Raw genomic sequence first — 12,714 nt, forward strand, 5'->3', positions numbered from 1 at the left:
CTCAAGAAGAAGCACATTAAGGTCCTGGAGTGGCCTAGCTGGTCTCCAGACCTTAATCCCATAGAAAATATGTGGAGGGAGCTGAAGGTTTGAGCTGCCAAACATCAACCTCGAAACTTAATGACTCGGAGAGGATCTGCAAAGAGGAGTGGGACAAACTCCCTCCTGAGATAAACCTGGTGGCCAACTAAAAGAAACGTCTGACCTCTGTGATTGCCAACAAGGGTTTTGCCACCAAATACTAAATCATGGTGAAGGGGTCAAATACTTATTTGACTAATTCAAATCCAAATCAATTTATAACTTTTTTGAAATGCGTTTTTCTGAATTGTTTTGTTGTTATTCTGTCTCTCACTGTTCAAATAAGCCTACCACTAAAATTATAGACTGATCATTTCTTTGTCAGTGAGCAAATGTACAAAATCAGCAGGGGATCAAATCATTTTTCCCCACTGTGTATATATATATATATATGAAGAGTTTATTTTCAAAAACAGATAATTTTCAAAAAAAAAATTATTATTATGTTATCATGTTTTTATATATATATGTTTAGGGGCAACACTATTGCAATATCAGTATTTATAAACCCAAGGCCTGGGCAATTACTAAAACCACAATGTTACTCTGGTCATAATTTTTGTAACTTAACTATAAAGAAAGTTAGGCTTCATAAAAAGCTCTAGCTGTGAATAAAGATAAAGCCTCATGATTTCCTGCAAGGATTTTTTTTTTAAACCTATTCAAGGCCACTGGCAACACCAGTTGCTTAAGTGAAGTCTCCACTCTTTTTCCGTCTGTCAATATTTTTAGGTGATTTTAGATGTTATAAAACACCTTCATACGAGTAGACAACTCACTGGATATGGTGTCATGTGTAGGTGTTTAATTCATTTCTGGATGCTTACTCAGATTGCACTCTCCTCAGTCTGAATGTTTGCATAGGTTTCCATAAAAGATATGCCTAAAAGCTATTAAAAGTATTCAAATAAACATCTTCTGGGCATGAATGGGTTAAACAACAATCTAAGTAGCTGTAAACTTTGTGAAGACCTGTATGCATCTGAAATAACAGTGTTTGTGGATTCTTGTACATGCACTCTTGAGCATGGCTGCACAGGCAGGGCTGGAGAATATAAATAACCTGGGAAATGACAGAGGCAAGAAAAGCCACATAGCTGGGTACATTTGAAGTGGATTGGTGCCACGGGGCTGATGAGTATGTTAGGGAATTCAGTAGATCTGCAGTCCATCTCCACCCTCTTGCTCTCTCTGCTTTTGCCCCAGCAGGCTTAAAAGTCCTCTCTAACTCTTTTAATTACCCTGTAAACCAGCCCAGTACAGCCTCTCATTTCGCTCAGACCTCCTCCAGTACTTAAGATCCACGCCAGCATCCCTCTCCTCTCCAGCCTCAGGACCAGTTTACTGCTGGATTGATCCACAATACATTCCTCTACTGGACAAGGAATTCATAAGGTACTGTAATTGAGCACAAATAAGTTTTTTTCCTTCTTCACACTTTATATATTAACCATGCATCATTCTAATCTAAACCATAGATTAAAATGAAAAAGCTTTGTATTTTACAGCCTTAAACCAGGCTACTGTACATTTGTAAACAACAGGTTAACGTTTTTATGTGTATGTTTTGCACGTTTATATATATATAAACGTGGTGTCAGTAGCACTGAATTGGAAGATTACAGTACGCTACCTGTTTAACATTAGAATACATTTATTAAATACTTATTTGCATTTTGATTTGACAAATACATCAACGGCATGTGTCGCTGTTGTCAGGCTTAAATTCCTTCCTTACTAATTTGTCTTTGTTAAATTTTCGGACCAGAATTGTAAGAACAAAACTCTTCGTCACTCCAATTAATGTCTTTTTATGTTTGACATTCGTTTCCCGACTTCAAAGTACGTGAAAGTTGACTGTACAAAACTTATGAATATTTAATGAGGCAAACGCTTTTTTATTTTTGATTGGTTGTTGGATGTACAGAGAATCGTTTCAGGGTATTCCAGGGTTAAAAACGTTAAAACAGAGTGAAACTTTTCTTAACCCGGGGTTAAAAAAGACAAGAGATATCTTATTGGTACGCAGTGTATAAAAAGCACAATATTGTGCTATATAATAATCAAACTTGTGGCAGTATATCAATGGTTTGGTTAATGCAAACTCAGATTGCTGCTAACATATTTAATGGAAGACATAATTACTGTTTAATGGAATAATTTCATGGAAGGCATAATTTGATACTTTATCTTGCTAATCAAGACTAATCATTAATTATATGTATTCTTGTATCGCTTGCTATTAAACCACATCATCAAAGTAATATTTGATAAGTTAAGTTGTCCCTTATACATTCATATTGATGTTAATGGACATATTTTGTGTAAAATGTCTATATGAATGACAGCACGGATGATTAAACCACAAAAACTTTTAACCAGAAAAATATATTTAGTCTTTTCTGTTGCCATCCACAGTTGCCAGCATGTCTATCGCCAACACGGCCGCCCAGGCAATGCTCTCTGATGCCCTGCTGAGGGACAGTAATGGGGACAATCGCATTCGACACCTGGAGCTGGATTTGCCATTGGATAAAGTCATCAAGTTCGTTTCTGTGGGCCTGCCGCTCCTTCTGGTGTCCATGGCCTTTGCCAGAGAGATTTCTATCGGTTAGCAGCCCTTTTCTTCTCCCTAGTGTCTGTGCGAGAATCACAGGACATCAGAGCGGCACTGGCACTGCAGTAATTTCACAAACCCTTGAGTTAATTGACTGACCATTAGCTTGAGGGCTGGGCTGATGGAACGCTGGATGTAATTAGTGTTCATCTGAGGTGGCAGCGCTATCTGCACTGCTTAGGAAGGAAAGCTGTGGTGAAATATGAGAATTAAGCATCTGCTAATGATTATTAGCAAATTATTTGACATCGCAAACCAACTAGAGTTGCCTTCTGGGGAGAAGTCTTTTGTGACTGGTATGGGTGCCAATTGCTGGCTTTAAATGCCACTAACTTGAGCTTCCCTGCCAACAGTGCATTGGAGAGAACTGTCTGTTTTGTGTAGGCAGTTGACTTTTAGGTTGCAATCAGTTCCTCTGGAGCTGGTCTGCAATCAGCTCACACAGATGTTAATTGGCATGAGGATGATTAAGAGAGACGTGTAAAGATGACAAGGGTCTGTAATTACAGTCAGTCTGCTCTTTCCCAGCTCTCTATTTCAGACTAACGAGAAGATATGCTAATTAAAATGAGCCGTGCAAGGCAAGCAGACCGATTCTCCCTGCTTCTGATAGTGGTCTGACAACACTAAGGTTATTGTTAGGATACATCAACACAAACTTTACAGTGGAAGGAAAATTGTGTCACATGCTAATGCAGTTAATAATTTTTTTTTATTATATATTATCAACCTTAAAAAAAAACATGATCATGTTATCTAAGCAAAACTTTAGTATAATCCGAAAGGCATTTTGAAAACCATGACCAAAGTAGTTCACATGATCACATGTCCAAATATTACAAATGAATTAATTTAGCTAAAATTTAATTTTATATTTATATATAATTTATGTATTTTGATGTTTAATATATTTATAGTTAGTTAATAGTTATTTTTATTTTCAATAAATACTAATATGTAATATTAATACAGTCATGGCCAAAAATATCGGCACCCTTGGTACATATGATCAAAGAAAATCTGCTGTGAAAATTAATCTGCATTGTTAATCCTTTTGATCTTTTACTTGAAAAATTCACAAAATCGAACATTTCATTGGATAAGAATTTAAAATGGGGGGAAATATTATGAAATAAATGTTTTTCTCAAATACACGTTGGACACAATTATTGGCACCCCTAGAAATTATTATGAGTAAAATATCTCTGAAGTATATTCCCATTCATATACACAATTTTGAGCACTCCAGGGTAATTATGAACATGAAATTATCCAGCCATGGCTTTCACAGAAATATAAACAAAAAGCCCAAATTCCCTTAATCATCCACCACAATGAGAAAAACCAAAGAATATATTTCTGATGTGCAGCAAAAGATAATTGAGCTTCACAAATTAGTGAAGTGGCTTTAAGAAAAGAGCTAGAGAAGTAGAAATTCCCATTTCCACCATCAGGGCAATAATTAAGAATTTCCAATCAATATAAAATGTTAAGAAACTGCCTGGAAGAGGACGTGTGTCTATTGTCCTAATGCACGTGAGAAGGAGAGTGGCTAAAGACTCTCAAGGACCACAGCTGGAGAATTGCATAAAATAGTTGAGTCTCGGGGTCAGAAAACCTCGGGGTCAAAAAGAATTTGTCAAACAGCACCTTCATCACTACATGTTGTTTGGGAGGGTTTCAAGAAAAATTCTCCCCACTCTTCCAAAAACAAACTCCAGCATATTCAGTTATCAGACACGACTGGAACTTCAACTGGGACTGGCTTCTATGGTCAGATGAAACTAAAAAATGAGTTTTTAGCAGTAAACACTCAAGATGGGTTTGGTGAACACAGGGATAAAAAGTACCCCATGTGTACAATGAAATATACTGCTGTATTTTTGATGTTGTGGGCCTATATTTCTGCTGGAGGTCCTGGATCTTGTTTAGACATCATGGCATCATGGATTCTATCAAATACCAACAGATAAAAAATCAACAAGTGACTGACTCTGTTAGAAATCTTATCATGGGCCATGTTTGGATCTTCCAACCGTACAATAATCCAAACACAAATCTCAAAAACAACACAAAAATGGGTCACTGAGCACAAAACCAAGCTTCTGCTGGCCATTCCAGTCCTCTGACCTGAACCCTGTAGAAAATGAGTGAGGTGAACTGAAGAGAAGAAGCACCGTCATGGAGCTGTGAATCTAAAGGATCTGGAGTGATTCTGGATGAAGGAATGGTCTCTGATCTCTTGTCAGGTGTTCTCTAACCTCATCAGGCATTATAGGAGAAAAGTTAGAGCTGTTAAACTGGCCAATGGAGGTTTCAAAAAGTATTGAATAAAAGGGTGCCGTTAATTGTGGCCAATGTGTATTAGAGAAAAACATTTATTTCATTATGATATTTCTCTCATTTTAAATTATTATTCTCCAATGAAAGGTTAGATTTTTGTGAATTTATTAAATAAAAGATCAAAAGGATTAACAATGCAGATTAATTTTCACAGCCTTCTTTGATCATATTTACCAAGGGTGCCGATATTTTGGCCATGACTATATATGTATTATATACTGTATAATATATGTATAACATTCAGATAGATAGATAGGTAGATAACATTTAGATTATATATTTATATATAATTTAGAATTAACTATTATTATATAATATATAATACTAATAATTGTATTACATATAATTTCATAGTTTTCATAGTATATACATTTTAATTTCCAGGTTTAAATGAATTTTCATAAATGGATTAAAATTGAAACTAATTAGAAAAGCAGATGTCTGTTAATATATATCCTGGTGATTTTCTTATTAATTTAATAACATCTTCATTTGCTTCATAATCCTGCAAAATCTTTAGCCATTAATTTGTATTAATCAATATAAAAAAAATTAAAACAAAATATATATATATTACATTTTATATTGATTTTTCAGTGTGGTCTCAAAGTTTTTGAGCCCACTGTATATTTACTGTCATAAATAGATTAAGATTAAGAAACTCAGATGTCTATGAATATCTTTCCTAGTTTGGTATCATATAATTTGCAGAGATGTTCGGTGGAGCTCAGTTATCCATAATAGCCGTGGGTTGGGGCATGTTGTGTTCAGTCAGTAAATTGGAGGCTGACTGTAGGTTTTGGAGGGTGAGACAGATGTTTATGCTTGGCCTCCTCTCAGCAGCTGGGTCACACCCTCTCGCCCAGGCAGCAAAACTCTCCACAGAAGGGTGTTTCCCGCCTGCCTTGGTGGTTTCACCCTCTGTATCCCTGGAAAAGACCTAGTGCTATTCCAGACATGCCACCCAGATTCTGCACTTATACAGCATCAAGTGATGCTAGAATACTGTCATTTATGTCTCAGGCTCAGCGTGTTCATTTTCTCTGTTTCTCCTCCCAGGCCCACAGATTAGCTGCTTTCCACCCAACAACTTCACAGTAAAGCAGGCAGCATATGTGGATACGTACTGCTGGGACTCTCTCATGCACCATGGGTTTGACACAGATGGGAACTTAGAAGAACGTTCACTGTGGGTACATAAAGTGAGTAAAAACATTTAGAAAATACATGACAAATGACTTTTTTTTTTTAAAAAAAGCTCTTTTTCCTAGACAGTGTCATAAAATAGACAGCAATTGGAAACAGAGATTTTAGATTTTAGATTCTAAAGCTACGTTTACATATGAACCTGAATATGAACTATGAAAAATCTGAATTTTATAGCTCTGACTTTTACTTTTTCAACAGTTATCTCATTTGTGTCCATTTTAATTATATCGTACATTTATCTGAGAGATTAATACTTATAAGTTTTATAAATAAATGTATTATTTTATTGAATAAGCAAATCAATAGTAATATCATAGATAAATAATAATACAAATAATAAATAGATGAATAAATATTAATATTAAAATAAATACATAAATCATATAGTTTTTACTGAATAATTAAATAATATTAATATTATAAATAAATAAATAAATAAATAAATGAGTAAAAAATTATAAAATTGAACAAGTAATAAAATAAGTAAACAAACATTAATATGTGACCATGGACCACAAAACCAGTCATAAGTAGCACAGGGATATTTGTGGCAATAGCCAACAATACATTGTATGGGTCAAAATTATCCATTTTTCTTTTATGCCAAAAATCATTAGGATATTAAGAAAAAGATCATGTTCCATGAAGATATTTTGTAAATTTTCTACTGTAAATATATCAAAACTTAATTTGTGATTAGTAATATGCATTGCTAAGAACTTAATTTGGACAACTTTAAAGGTGATTTTCTCAATATTTAGATTTTTTTGCAACCTCAGATTCCAGATTTTTAAATAGTTGTATCTTAGCCAAATATTGTCCTAACAAACCATTCATCAACGGAAAGCTTATTTATGTATAAATCTCAATTTCAAATTTACCCGTATGTCTGGTTTTGTGGTCCAGAGTCACATATTATAAACATATATTAAATCATACACAAATGTTATTACATATTAATACAAATATTATAAGTTCTATTTTAGTAAGTAAACACATTTAAATGAATGAATGAAAAAATACATAAAATAAATAAATAAAAACATACATACTTGTTACTATTGTACTCTGTGGTAAAAATCTGCAGTAAACTGTTCTTCTCATGATGGAACTGGTTTTGGTCTTGCTTGTGCAGATGTTTCCATACTCCTTATTGGTCATGGTCATGATGATGTACCTGCCGGCTCTGATCTGGCGGTATCTGGCCGTTCCCAGCCTGACCTCTGACCTGTTCTTCATCATCGACGAGCTGGACAAGTCTTACAACCGCTCTGTCCGCCTGGCTCAAAGCATCCTAGACCTAAAACAGCAATCAGAAAACCCACTGCAGTTTCAGGCTGAGCTTGAGAGGTACATGCAAATCTGAACCTTTTTACATTTTATTTTCAAAAATAGTTTTTTGTTTTTCACATATTATACATGAAATTGTTTTATTTTTGTTTATTTAGAGCCAAGCGCAAGCGTTACTTTGAGTACCCCCTGTTGGAGAGATACATGCAGTGCAAGCATGGCTCCTACTTCCTGGTCAGCATGCTCTTCCTGCGAGGCTTCCTGCTCCTGACCTTCATGTCCACCTCGTGCCTATACCTCATCTACTTCCACCTCTCCGCCTTTCTACAAGACGAATTCAGCTGCTTCGTGCGCACGGGCGTCCTCCGTGACCAGCCCCGGGTGCCTGAGCTAGTTCAGTGTAAAATGACTGGCCTACTTGTGTTCCAGGTCATTAGCGTAGCTAACGGTGCTGTCTATGTGTTGCTAGCTCCTATTGTTCTCTTTAGCCTGCTGCGTTTGTTCTGTTGGGACACAACCTTCCTCTCCCTTTACGAGGTGCTGCCCGGATTGGGGCTCATGAGCGGTCAGAAACTGGGCTGCCCGCTTAACGATCTCAACGTGCTGCTCCTCTTCCTGCGTGCCAACGTAGCGCAGCTGCGATCGTACAGCCGCCTGAGGGCCGTTTGCTCCCTCGCGCCTCCTCGGCTGAAGGGTGCTAAGGGCACGCTGATGGCGGAGCAGGCCGAGGAGGCCGCCGAGGCCGCTGAGGAGCTTGAGGAGGAGATTAGAGAGGCTAGAGAGGAGGGCAAACTCAATCTAGTAGACATCATGACTGTGCTGGGAGCAGCTAGAGGAAATGCAGTGAACTGTCCAGAGCAGCGCCCTCTTGTGGAACAAGACATGACGCTTGGTACAGTTACTCTCATCTATATACTTAAACGCATCCTGCTCATTGGCGTTTTCGTGGCTGTCATATGGGACGTTCAGAAAATCATCAAAGTGACTTAAATTTATGATATATGCCCCTGGTTTCACAGACAAGGCTTAAGCCTAGTCCTAGACTAAAATGTTAGTCTGAGCTGTTTCAACTGAAAGAAACTTGCCATGTCTGATCTTAAAATATATCAGTGCCTTTGGTTTATCTCAAGATGCACACCAGTAATGTTTTTTCCTAAGCACATTTATAAAAATTACTTAAAGCTGCAGTCCGTAAGTTTTACCTCTTTGTTGCCATCTATGTTTGAAAACCTGGAATTGCAGCTCAGTGCGGAATTATCTTCTGTGCGCGGGGTTGTGATCCTGTGTTGGCATGGCTCCAGCGTGGATGAATCTAATGTTTTGAGGTGAATGTGTAGCTGTCAGTCACCGCACCGGTGTGGCTACTGTACTCAGGAATCACAGATTCTAGCCTACGTCTTGGAATATATGACCCAAATAAGAATTTTCACCATATATTGCCATCTGAACAAGTAAGTAACAAGTCTGCTTTATTGACAATAAAGCAAACTTGACTTGTCTGCCACGTTTGTTCTGACCAACTGAGGAAAAAAGCATCTAACGATCGGTTAGCTCATATCACATCAAACCGTGCAAATTATTATTATTGTTATACTTTATTCTCAAATTATTAATGTTAACAGGATCAGCATTGCGTGGCAATGAGTATAGTGTGTATTAGCATGTAGATATCAATTTCTGTTCAGTCTTATATCTAATTGTCATACCATTCGAATTTCATATTAAGAAATTATTTTAACCCAAAAAGCAAACTATGCTCCCTTCGAACTGATTTTCTTTAAAATAGAAATCCTGTGTAATCCCAGGCTATCTCTTATCAGAAGCATATTTAAAACTGGAATATAATTTAATTACACTCACATGTGTTTCATAAACACATAATACTTTCTGGATTACAAACCGCCATCAAAATTATACATTTAATTATTCTAGCTTCTGTGAGAAAAGGCTAAACGATCTGCCACCTGCAGGATCCTAACATGCGACGTGACGTAGTGACGGAGTGCCATGCTCGAATTTCCCGCGGAAACCTACCCGTATACTACTCAAATTAGAAAAACATTATTATAAGCTAACCGTTGTGAATCGGGCTCAAGTAAGGCGATAGTTTTGAATACTGACTGGTTATGTACTTGCTCAAATATTGATTTCGGATCATTTTTTAACCCAAAAAAGTTATGGACTGCAGCTTTAAATGTCCTAATTGAACTATGGCCTAATCCTGGTTTAGTCTAAGACCTGTCTGTGAAGCCGGGCCCTGGTGTTGGAAATCATTTGTGTCCCTACTGTATGTGTGAAAATCATTTTGTGTTAAGATATGCAAAAAATGACCCATATATAGCATTTAAATATGAATCTGCTTCTCAACTCACATTGTGTTTTTGCTTCTTTAAAAAATATGCCTACTATTTTTACCATATTTCCATAACCTTTTTTATTGAATTCCACATTTAAAAATCAGTGAAAAAAAGTCTAATAGGCCTAATTCATACAAACTTTTCTGGATGCCTAGGCAATCGTTGCTAATATTCATCTATATTACAAAAAATGTATATATAAAACAATTTGATCTGTTTTAAAGGAGGCTTTAAAGAAAAACAATTCTTCATAAGTTCTAGCAGCCGCATTGTGCACTTTATTTTTCACACTTAACATCAGGTTTTCACCCAAAATTTATGCCCCTAACAGCACTCTCTGTCTCTTTACAGAGCCTAACAACCAGGGGTACCATGAGTTGAAGGAGACTACAACATGTTGTTTTGCCTAAAGCACCAGCCAATGGACTGAAGCAGCACTGTCAGACTCTAGAGGGCCCTGTAGAACAGCTAAACCTCTGAGATGAAATAAAAATGAGCATAGACTAGAACATCTAATAGAACTCCTCTATTACAGTCCAGAATCACAAACAAATATCTGGATTAAAAATCATTCTTATGGATTTCTTACACAAATCACCTCAGGAATTAAAACTCAAAGTATGTACTGACTATTTGAAAAGCCTCCAATAGATAGCTTTCTTAAACTTGAACATTGTTATATCTTTATTTATTCTTTCATTCTTATCTGATGTTTGTGGATTCCTTACTTCTTTGAAAACTGGATGCTTTACTTGACGTTTTATTGCCTTTTGTAAGTGTAGAGAAATAAACTGTGTTTGTATTTGTGCTTTCTTTGTTAATTTCCACATTATGAGTATGTTCAAAAGTTTGAGGTCAGAAGAAAAATATTTTTTCAAAGAATCTGGAAGAAAAAAATATCCAAAGAGATATCAAGCAGCACAACAGTTTTTCCTCTCATTAGTTTTTATACTGTATAATAATAGTTTCTTGAGCACCAAATCAGCATAATGAGTCATGTGACTGCAGAAAATTCAGCTTTGCCTTCACAGGAATAAATTACATTTTTAAAATATATTAAAATAGAAAATAGTTATTTTAAATTGTAACAATATTTCACAATATTACTGTCGTTACTGTATTTTTACCAAATAAATGCAGCATTGGTCACCATAAGAGACTTCTTTCAAAAACATTAAAAGTCTTACCTACCCCAAACTTTTGAACAGTATTATATATTTTCCATAATAAATATTTTTCATTAAATGAAATACAAGACTAGATAAACTGAGCATATTTTACATTTTTATACATACAGAATAGCATGACTTATGCACTCATCTCCTGTACCTCCTGTAATTCTCCTATGAGAATTAACTTGTCCCATAATTGCCAGACTTTCTCAAGTTTCTATTCCCATGAGAGCTATCAGTAGACCATGGCTCCGTATCTTATGTTTTAAATATGTTACTTTCCCCCTTCTTCAATGTGACGTTTTACTATATCTGCTTAAATATTGTTATTAAACATCAGGTCGAGGCAAGTTATCACACTTTAAGGAGCAGACATTGACTTTCAAATATAGCCCCAAGTATTCAGTGGAGTAAAAGCCCAGTGTCCCTTACATCATTTACTATCATCGGCCTCTTCCTGTTTTTGCTGTGGCTCATTGAAAGTCTGTTTGGAGAGATGCTACCTTGTTCCCATGCCCAGTCCATCTGCTGCCCTCTCTGCGTGAGATCCATTTGCTCAGCACCAATGTTTGATCTCAAAGACACTTTATTCTCACAGTATGGCCACAGACAGAACCCAAGGAGGGCAATAGGCAAAACAGTCTGGATCTTATTGAGCAAGTGTAAATTAGATGCTAGTCGTTTGAATCTAATAAACAATTTCAAGTCAGGCATGAAAGGGGGTCACATCTGTGCATATTTGCAGTTGCTTAAACAAGAGCAACACACTTCAAAGATCTACACTGATACGCTTTCTTGCAGCGTCATATACAAGGACGACAGTTTGAGGCGGTGTTATTTACTGTAGCACCGATGGAGAGAAGGGGTCACTTGAGTAACACACCATTAATACCATCTTTGGTGACACACACCGGTTTGCCCTGTGATCAGAGTTGAGTTAATGAGCCTGCTAAAAGCCACGAGAAACTCAATTAGTTTGATGGAGTACTGAAGCAGAGATCTGCCCAGATGATTTCACAATGGTCTTCTCAGAGGTGAGACCAGAAAAGCAAATAGTAAATCAACTCTAGAGAAGAGAAGCCGGAAAGGGCAAAAACAGAAACGCTAATTGGAAAGTCATTAGGCCTTTGGTCTTTATGCTACAGGTATGCAGTCCATTCATGAATATGAAACGGATAGGACTGGAGAGCATAAAAGACCTTGATGGTGTTGATTTTCTGTATTTGGTTTGTTCTAAATGGGATTTTAAGAGATAACTTGAAAACTAAAAAATACAGACTATGTCCACATGAGGGCAGGATTTAGTTATATATTTAATTTAGCACATAGGCCTATATATAATTTTTAAAGACAAGAAGTGTAGAATAAATGTATGCAATTTAGAAGACGTTTGGGTGAATTCAGGTAAATAAATTGGGACACCACTGAGATGACAAATAATTAAATTATCTGAATTATGGCTGTAACAACCTAATTTATATAGATATTAAACCAGGATTGGAAAGGGCCACATGACTACCTACGTACAGGTACAGGTATGTGTTACACATATGTATTATTCCAATGAAATATTAAATATGAATTAATTTATACATTTATTTTTCTTGTAAAACATTTAGGCCATAGGTCTATGGATTGATTACAT

General features: G+C 36.3%; 1 protein-coding gene across 1 annotated transcript; it reads left to right on the top strand.

The window, feature by feature from the left end:
- Positions 1 to 1,402: 1,402 nt before the first annotated feature.
- Positions 1,403 to 10,701, top strand: LOC306864380 (pannexin-3-like). Its single transcript, XM_079408383.1, has 5 exons — positions 1,403 to 1,476; positions 2,500 to 2,691; positions 6,101 to 6,243; positions 7,386 to 7,600; positions 7,699 to 10,701. Exons 2-5 carry the CDS (start codon positions 2,508 to 2,510, stop codon positions 8,528 to 8,530), a joined length of 1,374 nt encoding a protein of 457 aa, XP_079264509.1. The 5' UTR covers positions 1,403 to 1,476; positions 2,500 to 2,507; the 3' UTR covers positions 8,531 to 10,701.
- Positions 10,702 to 12,714: the final 2,013 nt, after the last annotated feature.

This window comes from Barbus barbus (assembly GCF_936440315.1).
Source record: "Barbus barbus genome assembly, chromosome: 45".
Lineage (NCBI taxonomy): Eukaryota > Metazoa > Chordata > Actinopteri > Cypriniformes > Cyprinidae > Barbus > Barbus barbus.